The 16177-nt window shown below is 37.5% G+C and overlaps 1 protein-coding gene across 2 annotated transcripts; it reads left to right on the forward strand.

Annotated features, from left to right (window-relative positions):
• The first annotated feature begins 1393 nt into the window (after positions 1–1393).
• LOC125230770 (O-acyltransferase like protein-like) lies at positions 1394–14830 on the forward strand. Of its 2 annotated transcripts, none has more exons than XM_048136009.1 (13): positions 1394–1593; positions 2062–2335; positions 2665–2847; positions 5257–5333; positions 5852–6051; positions 7174–7288; positions 9647–9861; positions 10440–10621; positions 10973–11093; positions 12134–12305; positions 12770–12912; positions 13526–13631; positions 14291–14830. In XM_048136009.1, exons 1-13 carry the CDS (start codon positions 1434–1436, stop codon positions 14398–14400), a joined length of 2058 nt encoding a protein of 685 aa, XP_047991966.1. In that variant the 5' UTR covers positions 1394–1433; the 3' UTR covers positions 14401–14830. The 2 variants fall into 2 exon arrangements, with proteins under 2 accessions (XP_047991966.1, XP_047991968.1); XM_048136011.1 differs by lacking the exon at positions 1394–1593 and adding an exon at positions 1833–1957.
• Positions 14831–16177: the final 1347 nt, after the last annotated feature.

Below are 16177 nucleotides of genomic sequence, written 5' to 3' on the forward strand. Positions count from 1 at the left end.
AGACGTTTTAACTTTGAGGAGCAGCGTGAGATACGAGATTTTTTCAAAGTAGTGACGATTTATATTATACTTCCATACTTTATTAATCATATCTTTCTGAAGAAGAACGACGTATTAGTAAGCTACAATATAATGTATTGAAATGAATAGAGTACCTAGTCTGTTACTATTTTTTTGGTGAGTACTTTTTCATGTTAATAGTTATTTGTTTTACAAGGGGGGCAAAGTAGTTGTTTAACCGCACGTGCCGATATTGATACCCGAGCAAGCGAAAGGTTCAAAAAGTATAATCTTGAGCCTTGCGAGGGTTTCAAGGCACGAAGGTTAAACAAACTTTGCCACCAAGTGAAACACAAAATTTTTCACCACACCAACACGTACAAAATACTAACTATAAAACATCAAATTAAATCAAATCCATCAATTTATTCAATGATTTATGATTCAAGATCATCATTTATAGGTAAATTCTACCAGCCAGCTTAAGACATCAAGTTAAAATTTGTATGAAATTACTTTGCACTCTTGTGGATAAAATGCAATTTTGCTATCTGTTTTCGAATAGCAAAGTAAGCCTTTATCAGTTGGTGTGGTGAAAATTGTATTTTGTTATTTAATGTATTTTAATTATAAGATGTAGTGTTTTGGAACGAAGTCGCCCGTTGAGTTACTTGCCGGTCCCATAGTGGATACCCTCCTCCAACTGTGAGGGGATTGAAATCTTATCGATGCTGAGGCGTAGGGTTAGAGCCGGAGTAGCTTTGACGTACATAATGCGCATTGTAATATACCTACTTAAAAATATTTCATTTTCATTTACATTAGTGGGTCTGATTTATATGAGAGTGATATTTTGGTATCCTGTGGAGTCTACCTTTACCACTTTTAATATGAGGCTTTGAACTTGTTTATTAGAAAATAGTATACTTTTTTTAAATGCTACGTCGGTGGCTAACAAGCATACGGTCCGCATGATGGAAAACGGTCACCGTAACCTATGGACGCCTGCAACTCAAAGAGTGTCACATGCGCGTTGCCACCTCATTAAAAACTTGTACACTCGCTTTTGCTGTGTTAAGTATAAGTACACAGCAAAAAGGAGTGTACAAGTTCTAAGGAGCAATTATTTAGGCTAACATGCCACTCCACTCACACTCCACCAACCTAAAAAAATTAAGCCCCTTTTACGGATCACAGGAAAAGAAAACTTGAGAATATACCTCTAGATACTTAAATAATCTTGCGCTGGCTCCCCGGCTATCATATTTAATTAAAATAGGATATCCTGAAGTGATTCATAATTCTATATCATTATCGGTTAAATTTTATGATAAACATGTCGACTTATATGAAGACATACATAAGCCATTAAATAGTCATTTAGTTCTGTAAACCAATTAAGAATAGAGTTGCAGTAAAATTAATTTACAAAAATGTTGTATCAAATTTTCTTTGTGTTTTTTGTAAGTGTAACCGCTGAGAGTAAAATAGAGAATTTTGTTCATAGATACGCATATGACTATGATCTATACGAAAGTGTTTTGGATCCAGAATTGTGTCAACAACACTTGCGTGAAATGAATACTTATGAATGTGAGTATTTCAAAGAGTATTTTTACCCGCCCATGGACAGAAGTAAGCCTTATGTTACTTATTTTCCAGTTTACATGAAGAAAAATATACATTGTAAATTAATTAAATTGTAAGTCCATGTAATCTCCTCCGAAACCCCTATTTACACCACTTACAAACTTAATTACATGCCTATACTCTGACACGCCTACACCTGTCAGCAGAATAAGGCCAATGAAAAAACGTAAGCGCAAGGATTTGATTTCCAACAGGGAGGCAATTCGACTCGGCCAATTTGATGTTTCACGTTGACTCTCTGTTGATGCGACCGGGATTGCTACTTGTGATTGGCCAGGGCAATGTACCGGATTAGATTTAGTAACAGGTATTTTTATTATTTTCGTGCCCTCTCTACAAACAAAGTCAGTGTATCTAAGTACACCTAAGTATCTCCTTACAGCTCACCAATTTCTTGTTCGTATTTTCCAGTCTATGACGCCAGCTTCAGATTCCCACAAAATTTGCTCCGAGGCAACGTTTACGGCCTCGGTAACTATCGCCAATGCCTCGCCATAAACCAGCCTCAGGCTGGAGGCATCCGCGGCAAGTACTGCATGATCCAGACGCGTAGCCTGCAGATTCCTATTTTGGCTGGAAGCAATGTTTCTTGGGCTGAGGTAGAAAATGTTTGGAGTGAGGAAAACTTGAGGAAGTATGAAGCGACGCGAGAAGAATTTGCTTTATTCGACGAAGACATTTCTAGGTAAGAATATCAGCGATTACATTTTCATTTATCATCATCGCTTTAGATATTGTACCTACCACGGGCACCACGGCTATGCTCCTGAAATAGCTTTCTGTGCCGCCATTGGCCCAACTGAATTATTTCACTAATCACCACTGACATGTTGCCCACGACTCCTTCAAACATTCTCCGTACCTTTCATCAATCAGTTTCACACGTGGGGCGGAAATAAAGAGAGAGATATGCTTGCTTTAATATAATTTACAATATTATTAGATAAATATTAGCATGGATTATAGGCAACAAATTTTGTAACAGGGTTTAGACAGCTTACTTTTTTATTTCAGAACTTCAGTCGTTGATATAATCAACGGGGCTCCACCGTTGACACTCGCTGTCTGTATACCGCGGTCCTGCAGGGTATCCGATGTCTTGGACGGTTTAAGCAATTATGTGGAGTTCAACTACAGTGAACAGTTCTGTCGTCTACCAGATGACAAGCCTCACTCCGGGGCTGATATTACTACTATGTAAGCTTACTGTTTCTTTAAAACAATGTTTATTGGGATCATAATTTTATAAATTCTCCTAACGCTGGTTTCGTGCTTAGCTATTACAAGCTTCGTCAAACACGATCTTAGCTTTTGAAAGAATTTTAATCGGACAAAACAGTCGTGGGTGAATTTCTCAGCGTGATTTTTTTGTGGCGGAGCTGAAATTCATTGTGTGGGCTAATTGTTTCCGGGTTTTTATTTTTTTTATGAAAACCAATCCTAAAATACTACCTTCGGCAACATTGCAAATTGTTACAAGTGTTATGTAAGTATATTTATTTAAAAATAATTTTCCATCGAAATTTTAATTTTGGTGTAGCGTCCAGAGCCTGTTTTTAGCAGATTATTGCTATGGTAAATCCAGTAAATCCGCAGCTATAAAGAAAACTTGCCATAACTTCATTCTTTATTACATTAAGTATATTTTAAGATGACATAAGTCAATATTATTATACAATTTGACACTTATAACTGAGCACCAAAAGTTGTCCGGGGGAAAGAACCAATTTTGGTGGTAAGTATTGAAATCATTTTTAGGGTTCCGTAGTCAACTAGGAACTAGGGATGTACCGACTAGTCGCCGACTAGTCGGGAAAGCCGACTATCCGGCCACATTTGTAGTCGGCGATTAGTCGGCGACTAGTCGGCAAAAAGGGCCGATTAGTCGGCACTTCATTAGTGATAGAAAAACAGTACAAAATTAAATTACCAGCTGAAAATTATGGTTGTATTATGTAGCTATTAGTAATTCCTTTTTCTTGTCAAAACAACAAATATCTGTTATCAACACAGAAATAAATTTCCTACCTAGGATTATCGACTTCATAGGCAGGATCACTACCCAATAAGCCAATCCGGTTGTTAAAAAAGGAAAATGTATATAAATACTGTCATGAACCTTTGAAAATTTGTAAAAAAACACGAAAAGCGCGAACGAAGGACCAAAAATGACATTCAAAATGTGAATTTATCGTAAATTATGTTCTGGCCGACTAGCCGACTAGTCGGCCGACTAATCGGCCACCCAAGCGCCGACTAGTCGGTAGTCGGCCTAGTCGGCCAAATCAATAGTCGGTACATCCCTACTAGGAACCCTTATAGTTTCGCCATGTCTGTCTGTCCGTCCGTCCGTCCGTCCGTCCGTCCGCGGATAATCTCAGTAACCGTTAGCACTAGAAAGCTGAAATTTGGTACCAATATGTATATCAATCACGCCGACAAAGTGCAAAAATAAAAAACGGAAAAAAATGTTTTATTACTAGGGGTAGTGGGAGGGGTACTCCCCCTACATGTAAAGTGGGGGCTGATATTTTTTTTCATTTCAACCCCAACGTGTGATATATTATTGGATAGGTATTCAAAAATGAATAAGGGTTTACTAAGATCGTTTTTTGATAATATTAATATTTTCGGAAATAATCGCTCCTAAAGGAAAAAAAAGTGCGTCCCCCCCCTCTAACTTTTGAACCATATGTTTAAAAAATATGAAAAAAATCACAAAAATAGAACTTTATAAAGACTTTCTAGGAAAATTGTTTTGATCTTGATAGGTTCAGTAGTTTTTGAGAAAAATACGGAAAACTACGGAACCCTACACTGAGCGTGGTCCGACACGCTCTTGGCCGGTTTTATGGTTAAACGAGACGCAGCAAGACGAACAAACGTGTCGTAACATGACCATTCAGGTTCGTTCCTGCATTTAGACATGACACAAGTGTCATACCTTGCTGGATTGGTCCGCCCCACACAAAAATATCTAATTTTGGTGGGTCGTAATGCTTTTTCGTGAACAAATTGAGGGCAGTAACGTTTTTGTTTCTATTTGAAAAGTATTTATTACATGTTAAAAGTTTATTATTTCAAGTAGAAAATAATAGAAAAATGAATAAAAGGCTTTATTTTTGATTTTATTTTTTATTTTTGTGGGTAGACCAATTTTGGTGGCGACCATGTCATTAAAATCGTAATTTCTGTAAAACTATTTATTATAATGAAAGGTCATTGATACATAACATTGGTAATAATTAGTTATGTAACATCAGTACATAATTTCAACAATAATTACAAAAATTACTAAAAAAATCCACCAAAATTAGGCAAATTTCGAGTATGTTGAAATTCACCCTCGTATTCTTGTGACCCTCATGATTGTTACGGCTGTTAGGTTTTGGTGATATAGAGTGCAAAAAAACAAACTAAAGCCACGTCTCCTCTGTGGACCAAGTTAAATAAAAAAATGCGAAACGTGATTTTTCACGAAACGGTTACGTTAAACTTAACTTTTTCATGATCGTATCGTAATCTGATATAAGAATTCGTATTTATACCATTTCAGATTTCAGAACATGTTTTTACTTTTACATTAAATTTATTCTTATTTTGCAGTGTGATATTTTCTATCATCGGATGCTTGACTTTGGCAAGCACGGCATATGAGCTGCACCACATATTTATAAAGAAAGGTAACTAACACGTATGTAATCAGAATTAATTATATCTAAGTTCTAATCTACCCACTTGAAATTAGATTTAATTTTAGATTTTTCGCAGACGTTCCCGTTTCATAAAAAGTACATTACATCAGAGGCCGGGAAAATGAGGATTTCCGGCCAAGTGGGTATATACTGCGATTTGACGAATCCGTTTTCAAGGCATGTATAGTGCTTTTCTCAAACATACAATGAAATAAATAAAAAATGCTCTAAAGGACAATTTTTATAAAAAAAGTTACTTTGATAGGCCTGAAAAATAATATGAAATCCCTTTACAGTCCTCTCGAGTTGTTGCGCCCAAAAAGCGATACTTCCCAGCCCATTTTAAAGAACGTAAAGACAATATTTCATTGCATGTTTGAGAAAAATACCTTGTACTGGATTTGACGAATAAATTTTGTGATTTTTAATTGATACCTATTATTGATTGAAAACTACAGTTATTTGTACCTTAATTTCTAAGTAAGTAAACCGACAATATGTTTTAGCCACCACAAAACCTGATGAGTTACGAAGCTGTTTCTCCGTATACGGCAACACAGACCGCCTGCTGACGCTCGCAAGCAAGCCTGGCGCGCTCGATTGCCTCGACGGCGTCCGGACCCTCTCCATACTCTGGGTCATCACGGGACATTCCCTCCTTGTGCATTTCGGGACGTATCTCAGCAACATTCTTGATTATGCTGAAGTAAGTATTTTTAAACAAAACCCGATGAGTTACGAAGCTGTTTCTCCGTACACGGCAACACAGGCCGCCTGCTGATGGAAAGGGCGTCCGTTCCCTTTCCGTCCTCTGGGTCATCACGGGACATTCCCTCCTTGTGCATTTCGGGACGTATCTGAGCAACATTCTTGATTATGTTGAAGTAACTATTTTAAACAAAACCCGATGAGTTACGAAGCTGTTTCTCCGTATACGGCAACACAGGCCGCCTGCTGATGGAAAGGGCGTCCGTTCCCTTTCCGTCCTCTGGGTCATCACGGGACATTCCCTCCTTGTGCATTTCGGGACGTATCTGAGCAACATTCTTGATTATGTTGAAGTAAGTATTTTAAACAAAACCCGATGAGTTACGAAGCTGTTTCTCCGTATACGGCAACACAGGCCGCCTGCTGATGGAAAGGGCGTCCGTTCCCTTTCCGTCCTCTGGGTCATCACGGGACATTCCCTCCTTGTACCTACATTTCGGGAAGTATCTGAGCAACATTCTTGATTATGTTGAAGTAACTATTTTTAAAAACCCGATGAGTTACGAAGTATATGGCAATACAGACCGCTTTCTAACCTTCGCGAGCACAGGCACAGCGTCCAGGCCCTTTCCATCTTTTGGGTCATCACGGAACATTCCCTCCTTGTACATTTCGGGACGTATCTCAGCAACATTCTTGATTATTGAGCAACATTCTTGATTATGTTGAAGTAAGTTAAAGCAAGTATTTTTCAACCCAAATCTACACTTACGCGTCGTCGTCGCTAAACGCATTCATCGCATGTTCATACTAACGAGCGATTCTTGGTCGGCGAAAGCCGAATCCGCGTCAATAGGTTTATAAAGAAACGTGTAGAATAGTCAGGACTGTGGTTAGGTTAGGTTATTGTAATATCAATGTAATTTTGTTTAAAATTCATAATTTTGAAGCATCTTAAATTGAATGGACGCATTATTTGGTACACTAATAAATTAAGTTAGGTTACTTGGTTTTTATATTTTTTTATAAAAAATAATTGGTACTTTTTCATACGAAGTTATTCGTAGATTTGAGATTTGTAGATGAAAAAGTACGATATAAATGTATTATTTTGTTTCAGTGGTCAGAAAATTTAAGAGCAGCTTACCTTTTGGCAGCAGACTTCAGCGTTGACTCGTTTTTTGTGCTCAGTGGTCTTCTGCTGGTCTACACAGCTGCCAGAAAAATGAAGCCTAGTACGTATTACTTCGAAAACCACACATATTTTCTGATTTAATCTTGAATTTTTATGCTACTACGACGTTATATCATTATACCTATACTTATTGCGTTTTAACTTTGATATTGTTTAGTAAATGCCTTTGTCTAATAAATGTATGACATCTTGAGATGAACAGTTACCAAAAAGTGTTTTTATGTTTACCAGGAAAATCGCTCCAACTGTTTCTCACCGGGGCCAAAGTTAGGGTATGCAAACCGGTTAACCGGTTAACCGAAAAACCGGTTAACCGAGACTTTTTGGCCTCGGTTAAAAACCGGTTTTCATAGTCTCTAACCGGTTAATAACCGAAACTATATTTATTTCCCAAAATGACCAAATTAGACATAAAAAGGGTCAAAAGTACGTAATTATTCAATTTTTTGTAACAATAAAGATTTATTTATTACTTTTCATTGACAACATTACGCACCTGCACTGAATTTCTTAAAGAAGTCATAGTATAATCTAGAGATGGGCCGAATATTCGGTAAATATTCGGCATATTCGGCAAGTTTTTCAATGTTCGTATTCGGCCGAATAGTTCGGTTGCATTGCCGAATGTTTACCGAATAAACAAAGTAAATAACTAATGAAGATCTTACGTATTCCATTGGATAATAAGCTCCTATTTTAGTCGCTTTCTAAGGAACTACTAGAAATGCGTCAAAATATAAACACAATTGTTTTGTACAAAAGTTAAAAAACCGTAGTTTAAGAGTTGAGAAGAGTTCAGAGTTGTTTTAACTAAGTTTTAGTTATCCACTAAATCATAAGAACATAGTTGTAGTATGTATAAACATTATCAATCATTTCATAGTTTTAATCTTAACATTCGCTTTAAAAAATATGGCGTAACCGAATATTCGGCCGAATGTTCGGTTCGGTAAGAGCTGAACCGAATGTTCGGCCGAATATTCGTATTCGTCAAAGTCCATATTCGGCCCATCTCTAGTATAATCATTATTTTATAATCTAACTAAACGTGAATATTAAACAATAGTCCCGATCCACTCAAATATACATTTTATACAGTAGAGGCCACTTAATATTACGACTCCGCATATACCTAACGTTCAACCGCTTACAATTACCGAATAACGGAAGCACAGCAGGTATTTGTTTGGTTTTAATATGTGATATTATGAAAGTACATCCGTTTATTACGACTCCGGTTTAAACGACCAACCGCTTTTTACGACGAAATTTTACGCAAAATCCGTCCGTCAAGTCCGATTACAACGACGAGGACAACGTTTTTACTAGTAAATTGAGGAAACAAAGCTATTTCCGCCCCAAGTACGGCCCTCTGTCTTGCCTACAAGTAGCAAGATGAGATTGTGGCCATGTGACTTTTTCGAGCATTGGTTTTAATCGTTTTAACAATTGGTTATAACCGGACTCTACTGTATATTTCAAATTATATTTTTAAAATAAAAGGAAAATAATATTGTCTTCGGTTACCGCGATAGTTACTCATGAAATCTCTGATAATGGAACAAGCACGACAAAGGCTATGAGGCATTTGTGTTGTATGGTGGTGGACATTTGCAGTTTTTTTTTGTCAATTTTGTGTAGATTCATTGATTAATTGTTTTTAAAATAGTAATGGTAATTTTTTGAATATTGTATAACTAGCTTTATTAATAGTGTCTGAACCTGCCTTAAAAATCTATATTATATGTGGTCATGGTTCGTTAATATTTCTTGTATGTGGGTAGCTTTTGCACGTTGTAATTTTTCCTCAGTCACCCGTTGACCACGAACGCTGTAAAGAGTCCGAAACGTCGGGATGAATTTTAAATTCATTATACGCGATTTAATCCGTTTCCATAGTTTTAAAGGGAAAATGTAGATCTTGGTTTTCTTATGTTAATTCCTTGTATTACTAGTTTCTCTGTGAGCTGTAGACCTCCGCGACATGTTTAGAAAACGCACAACTGACAAATATTTAGTCCTTAAAGTGATTATCACAGTAAAGTCACGACAGTTTTAAGACCCATATACGCTATGGGCACTCCAGTACTTCATGGCAACTTCTGCATTTTACAAAATTTCCAAAAACTGTATAAAAATGATCTTCATCGTGCAAGTAATACCTGCTACGATATCATAAACAACAGAATTCTTGAAGGTAATGGTAATATTATTGCGTAGTACGGTAATATACTAATAATCCTCAAAACCGGTTAAAAACCGGTTAACCGGTTTTGAAGGTATAGGTTCGGTTATTAACCGGTTTTTAAACTTAACCGGTTTTTGCAAACCCTAGCCAAAGTTACCCGCATTATTGCTATTTAAATAATTCTTAATTATGTAATAATATTTGTTCTAGTGCAACTAATAAAGAACCTCCACCTGTTCTACCTCCACCGTCTCCTGCGCATGTTTCCGCTGCTGGCAGCCGCAGTGCTGCTCCAAGCGTCACTGTTCCACCAGGTGACCGACGGGGTGCGATGGAACCGCGTCGCGTGGGAGACGCAGAAGTGCCGCGACCATTGGTGGTCCGCGCTGCTGCATGTGCAGAATATTGTCAATCCTCGAGGAATCGTAAGTACTCATGTTGTCTTTTGGTGTCTATGCCAATCAATAGATCCTTAGCCAAAGATCTTATGTTAGAACAGTAGAAGGCAAGGCAATCTTCACGCTGTGCTGCTCCAAGCGACATTGTTCCACCAGGTGACCGACGGTGTGTGGTGGAACCGCGTTGCTTGGGAGACAAAATTACCGCGACCAATAGAATATGGTCAACCGTTGAGAAAACATAAGTTCTTTTCGATATTATTCCTGCCTAAACCGAAGTCTATCCTTGGCCAAAGAACTTGCATGAAGTAGAAGCCAATGCTCACGCAGTGTGACACCAAGCGTCAGTGTTCTACTGTCCGACCGCGTTATTTATCTTCGTTGTCCAAAGATCATCAATCGATGACAAAGATGATACTACTCAAGTACTCATAGATACACATATAGTGGTAAAATAAAATTATATCGAGAAAATTAAACTGAATTGCAACCTGCAACGAAAAAAATTCAGATAATTTAATGAAATTTGGAGATTTAATGCTCATTACCTTCTCTAGATTAGAGTGACAAAGGAAGACCAATAAATAATGTTATGGTATTCCCAGTGCCTGTCGCACTCGTGGTACCTGTCAGTTGACGTGCAGCTTCACATCCTGTCGCCGCTGGTGCTGTTCTGGGTCCTGGGCAGACGGCGCTCCGCCTGGGCCGGGCTGGCTGCCGCTGTCCTGGGGTCCCTCACCTTCGTCATTGTCTATAGCTTCTTGAAGAACTTCTCTGGACAACAAGAGTAAGTGACATTCGCTTGCGTTTTGAATTGATTTTACACGTGTTCTTTTAAATCCAGATAAATTCAAACTTTTCGTCTGTCAAATTTTGTAATTTTTGTGTTAAGGAAGAATTTGGTGTAGTGGGAAACCTTCTGGCTGAACACGTTTATCATGAAGTTATCTATGTTTGAAATGACTGGAAGATAAACTAGGCATCGAAGATTTTTAAGGTGGAAGAAGAATGAACAGACACTTTTCTTAGTTTCAATATGAACATGATGACAAGAACGTCGTACACAATCTTCTATTTATTTGGATTCTCAAGTCCATGAAGCCAAATTTTCCTGATTATCTTAAAACTTTATTTCCAGTACTCAATACACGGTATACTTCTACCAGAACACTCTAGCACGGTCTCCGGCTTTCATAATCGGCATGCTGACCGGATACGTATTACACGTCACTAGAAATAAGAAGATTGTGATGCCTTGGGTAAGTTATTTTTTATTTCTTCCAGGCTTTATGCATTTTGTAAACGTTTTAGAACAAACCGCATGTAATATTTATAGCATTCAGCCGTTTTTGAAGTGCTGTGTGATCAATATTTGCTGTTCATGCTCTTAAAAATATTGTCCTAGTTGCAAAATGTACATAAATTCGCTATGTTCAATGAAAAAAAAACCGGCCAAGAGCGTGTCGGGCCACGCTCAGTGTAGGGTTCCGTAGTTTTCCGTATTTTTCTCTAAAACTACTAAACCTATCAAGTTCAAAACAATTTTCCTAGAAAGTCTTTATAAAGTTCTACTTTTGTGATTTTTTCCATATTTTTTAAACATATGGTTCAAAAGTTAGAGGGGGGGGACGCACTTTTTTTTCTTTAGGAGCGATTATTTCCGAAAATATTAATATTATCAAAAAACGATCTTAGTAAACCCTTATTCACTTTTAAATACCTATCCAACAATATACCACACGTTGGGGTTGGAATGAAAAAAAATATCAGCCCCCACTTTACATGTAGGGGGGGTACCATAATAAAACAATTTTTTCCAGTTTATATTTTTGCACTTTGTTGGCGTGATTGATATACATATTGGTACCAAATTTCAGCTTTCTAGTGCTAACGGTTACTGAGATTATCCGCGGACGGACGGACGGACGGACGGACAGACAGACATGGTGAAACTATAAGGGTTCCTAGTTGACTACGGAACCCTAAAAAAAGATAATTTAAATCAAAATCAAAATTATGAAGAAATCCGTTTTGCATTAATTACTAGCTAATCATAATCATAGAAGACCTTTCTGGCGTAGTCGGTAGTCACCCTGCCTGCTTAGCCGTATCCCAGTAAGGGCATTTATTTGTGTGATGAACACAATATTTGTTCCTGAGTCATGAATGTTATCTATGTATTATAAGTACTTATGTATAAATTTTCATCTAGCACCAAGGTTTGCTTAGTTTGGGGTTAAGTCGATCTGTGTAAGATCTCCCCCAACAATATTTATTCACATTAATTAATATTTTGCAGTGGTCGGTGTGCCTAGGACACGCACTGGCTATAGTTCTGTCAGGGTACTGTATGTACCACGTGCACCCCGCATGGAGTCAGTTGGCCATCAACTTCAACACGGCTTTGGTCCGGCCTGCTTGGGCTGTTGCGCTTTGTTGGCTCATTGTCGCTTGTGTTAATGGATATGCAGGTATGCTTTTCCACTATTATGATACTAGCAACTAGAACTTTTTAGACCTATAAAAAAGACATAATTTCGCCATACATTGTTTTCGTATAGCTCAAACGGTGTAGGCAACGTTTTCGATTATAGCTCTTAGCCAGGAGGATTTTGTCCGACCCGACAAATATCGTCATATTTCAACCAATTTCACACAAAATCTTAACAAATATTCTTGCACCTTCTTGAAACCTGCGTGAACATCCGTTCAGTAGTTTTTGAGTTTATCGCGAACACACATACCTACACACAACAGACGGCGGGGGACTTAGGTGTAGGTAGGTAGTGATATTAATCGCGACGTTTTGGCAGAAAGGTGAAATTCTTAGTTACTTAGTTGCTCTTAGGTAGAAAAAAAATGAGTAAAAACCAAGTAAAACTATGCTCATTGATTTTGTTTCTCATTAAACATCATGTTTTTTTTTTATACACAGGTCCGATAAATTGGTTCCTCTCGCTCAACCTGTGGAAGTTCGTCGCCCGAATCTCATACGCCATGTACATCTTCCACTACCCCATGCAGTTCATCATGGTGGGCGCCAACATAATGCCCGTCTACTTCCACTTCGAGACTGTGGTAAGTAAAGTAGATACTACTTTCATCCAATATGTGACATTATCTGGGTAAAGGGACCTAACGCCGTGTTTTGCGTGGGCGACGGTCGCGCGACCGTCGCCGTCGCGTCTCATACTTCCATATCGATAAGGTTTGATTTCGTATGCGTCGCATCGCCGTCGCGCGACCATCGCTCGACCGTCGCCCACGCAAGCCACAGCGTTATTGTCGATGGCGCTTACGGCGTTATGAGCGATGTTCGTGTACAAATACGACGTCGCGGGACGTAAGCGCCATCGACAATAAGGTCCCTTTACCCAGATAACGTCACATATTTACTTCACAAAATAAGAGAAAAGGCCGATGTTCGTGCGGGCTGCTCGTACCTGGTGCAAAGCTTGTCGATTGCCATCCAACGTGGGAACACGGCAAGTTTGATGGGCACCTTCGTCACCGATACGGCTCACGGAGCGGAGGTCTTTTTGATTACGTTAGGTATTTAATTTCATTGTATGTTTTATAAAATGGCTTTAACACTAATCTTTTTTACGATCAGACCAATAATAGTCCGCCCGTCAGAAAATACTATTTATAATTTAAATACCTACTATGTGTATATTGTACATGTTTTCAGTTCATATACCTTGCGAGCGACGTCGCGTACGCTGTGATCGTAGCGATAGCTATGTGCGTGCTTGTGGATGCGCCCTTCTCCACGCTCATACGGAGGCTGATGGCTGGTATGTAATATAATATATGTGGCACCTCAGTAAATTAGACAAGGCGTCTAAGGGGTTAAAAGAGCGTTCCCTTTTTTGCCATTTTTTATTTTGATATTTTTAGGTCAACAAAATTGTACTCAGAATCACGAGCACTTTCTATATCATAATGTGTCCCAGAATTTCCATACATTTTTGTTGGGTACTTTCCTCTTTTGTTACCTCATACAAAATGGTAAAAAAAGAATAATTCGTAGCGGGAATTTTTTTTACATATTACTTAAGATTGGAATAACTGAGTAGAAGTAGGTAAAAGTCAGTCAGTCTATCAGATTAAAAAAGTGGCAAAAAAAGAAACGCTCAAAACATTACCCTCCAGGGTTCTTTAACCCTATACCTATGTAACTGTATCAATACTTCCTTTTAAAATCAAAGCCAAATTTATCTGAACAGCCTAAGCGCTCATAAATGTCTGAACGCACTTCTATTGTCAAATAGGTAGGTATATACATATAGTGTGCGTTTTTAAGTTCTACGCTCTAATATATTGGATGGTTACTATATCAGTTTTAACCAACAGGAAAATAGTATGCATGATAATATAATCGATTGCGATCAGTATAGATACCTACCTAATTAAATGTGAACTCTATAATCAATAAAATCTCATCAAATTCCAGTAATCGCACCTACGCCTCCGAAAAAGCTTAAAGAACCGGAAACAGATAAGAATGTTCCAGAAGCAAGAATGGACGAAACGTCAAAACGTGCCAGCCAATCAGCGACTTAAATAGGATTTTATAACATTAAATAAATGTCATATTATAAAGAAAAAGTGACCAGCAAGGCCTCCAAGTGTTCCGAGCTGGAATCGAACCAGCGTACTCCGTTTACCAGACGGTAAATTATTAATGTTTATAACATAATGTGTGACAACTTAAAAAATACAAGTTAAAATATTTTCTATGAAAATAATTTAATTTGTTCTTAGAGGATTTTATAACACCTTGAAACTTCACGTTTTGTAATGGCGCAAGACCGCAAGTGTGGTCGTGCCAGGAAGTACCTATTTAGCACAACCACGGCCCCTATCTATGTCGAAACTCCGAAACCATATACATTTTTTTTAACGTATTAAGTACAAAAAAGTACATGTTTTTTTGTGAATTTGTACCGCAACAGAATTAATAAAATCATCCGTGGTTGTGCTGTATAGTCACAGTATAATATTGAAATTGCGATATTGCAGTGACAGATTGTTAGTGTGAATTTTTTGAGATGAACTTTTCGCTTTAGCCGTAATCTGTTAAACAAAGGCCTTTGTTTCTATTATTCACGGCGTCTAGCTCCCGTTTAAACGGCACGTGCTATCATGATAGTAATAAGGTTCAAATCCATAAAAAGACCTTTCGGAGATAACACGTTTTGTCATCTTCAAAAAAAGTTACCTGCATACTGCAAACTGTTTAATAAATTTGAACCTTATTGCTATTATGATAGTTGCTTTTTAACTACACTGAGACTTTAGCACGTGCTGTGGAAACGGGAGCTAGCCGCCGGGAATAATAGAAACAAAGGCCTTTGTTTAACAGATTACGGCTAAAGCGAAAAGTTCATCTCAGAAAATTCATACTATAACCCACATCGCATCGCCACGTCACAATTGATCCCATTTTCGACAGTCATGAGTCAGAAAAAACATAGACATACATATGTATGTATGTTTATGTATGTATGTATGTATGTGTGTATCTATGTATGTAGATAAAAAATCAAGGCGAATTACAGAATGATCTCTATAAGTCTATAGTTTCATAATTGGTGATTACAGATATTTAAAGTCACACACAGGTCGAACGCGATTAATTAACATTATTTTTACCTGTGTGTGACTTTAAATATGTGTACAAAGCGCGAGAACTTAAAGTGGTGATTACAGATTATTAAAATGCGCTTTATAATATTATTTTTAAACCTACTGATTAGATAAGTAATTATCATAGGCAATGAATAATTTGTATAATTTAGGTATTACTATTGTTTTTTATTTATGATTAAAGGCCCATTTACACAGTGCAAGAACTCACACTAATGGTATCTGATTGGTGAGCTAACCTCAACAGTACGCAATGTAACTAAAATTATTGAAACTGGACCACGGGTCTCGGAGTAATCGGTGAACATACATAAAAAATAATAAAACATGAACCCTCCTTTTCATTTGAATTAAGTCGGTTAATGAGAGTTCCCGTGCCGTGTAAATGGGCCCTTATATTGTAAAATAATACAACTATGTAATATAATAGGCAGGTAACTAGATAAGAATTAAGTGATATATATAAGTAATAAAATAAAAGTCTTTTAAAAATGCACTCATCATTTTATTTACAAAAATACGATTTTATATCAATATGTATTACCAATGTTTCCCTTTATTGAACTTAGTGACATAATTTTACATATATTTTAAATTAAATATGGCAATTAATAGCATCCAGTGCCAATTACTCCGGTACTGTCAGCAAGAAATAGCCAAAAGTAGATGCTGACTGTGCATATATAAGTAG

This window comes from Leguminivora glycinivorella, chromosome 1 (assembly GCF_023078275.1).
Source record: "Leguminivora glycinivorella isolate SPB_JAAS2020 chromosome 1, LegGlyc_1.1, whole genome shotgun sequence".
Taxonomy (NCBI): Eukaryota; Metazoa; Arthropoda; class Insecta; order Lepidoptera; family Tortricidae; genus Leguminivora; species Leguminivora glycinivorella.

Coding starts and splice junctions, on each gene's coding strand:
- LOC125230770 (XM_048136009.1), top strand. CDS start 1,434: ATGTTGTATCAAATTTTCTTTGTGTTTTTTGTAAGTGTAACCGCTGAG. Junction 2,336..2,664: donor TTCGACGAAGACATTTCTAG/GTAAGAATATCA, acceptor TTTTTATTTCAG/AACTTCAGTCGTTGATATAA. Junction 2,848..5,256: donor GGGGCTGATATTACTACTAT/GTAAGCTTACTG, acceptor CTTATTTTGCAG/TGTGATATTTTCTATCATCG.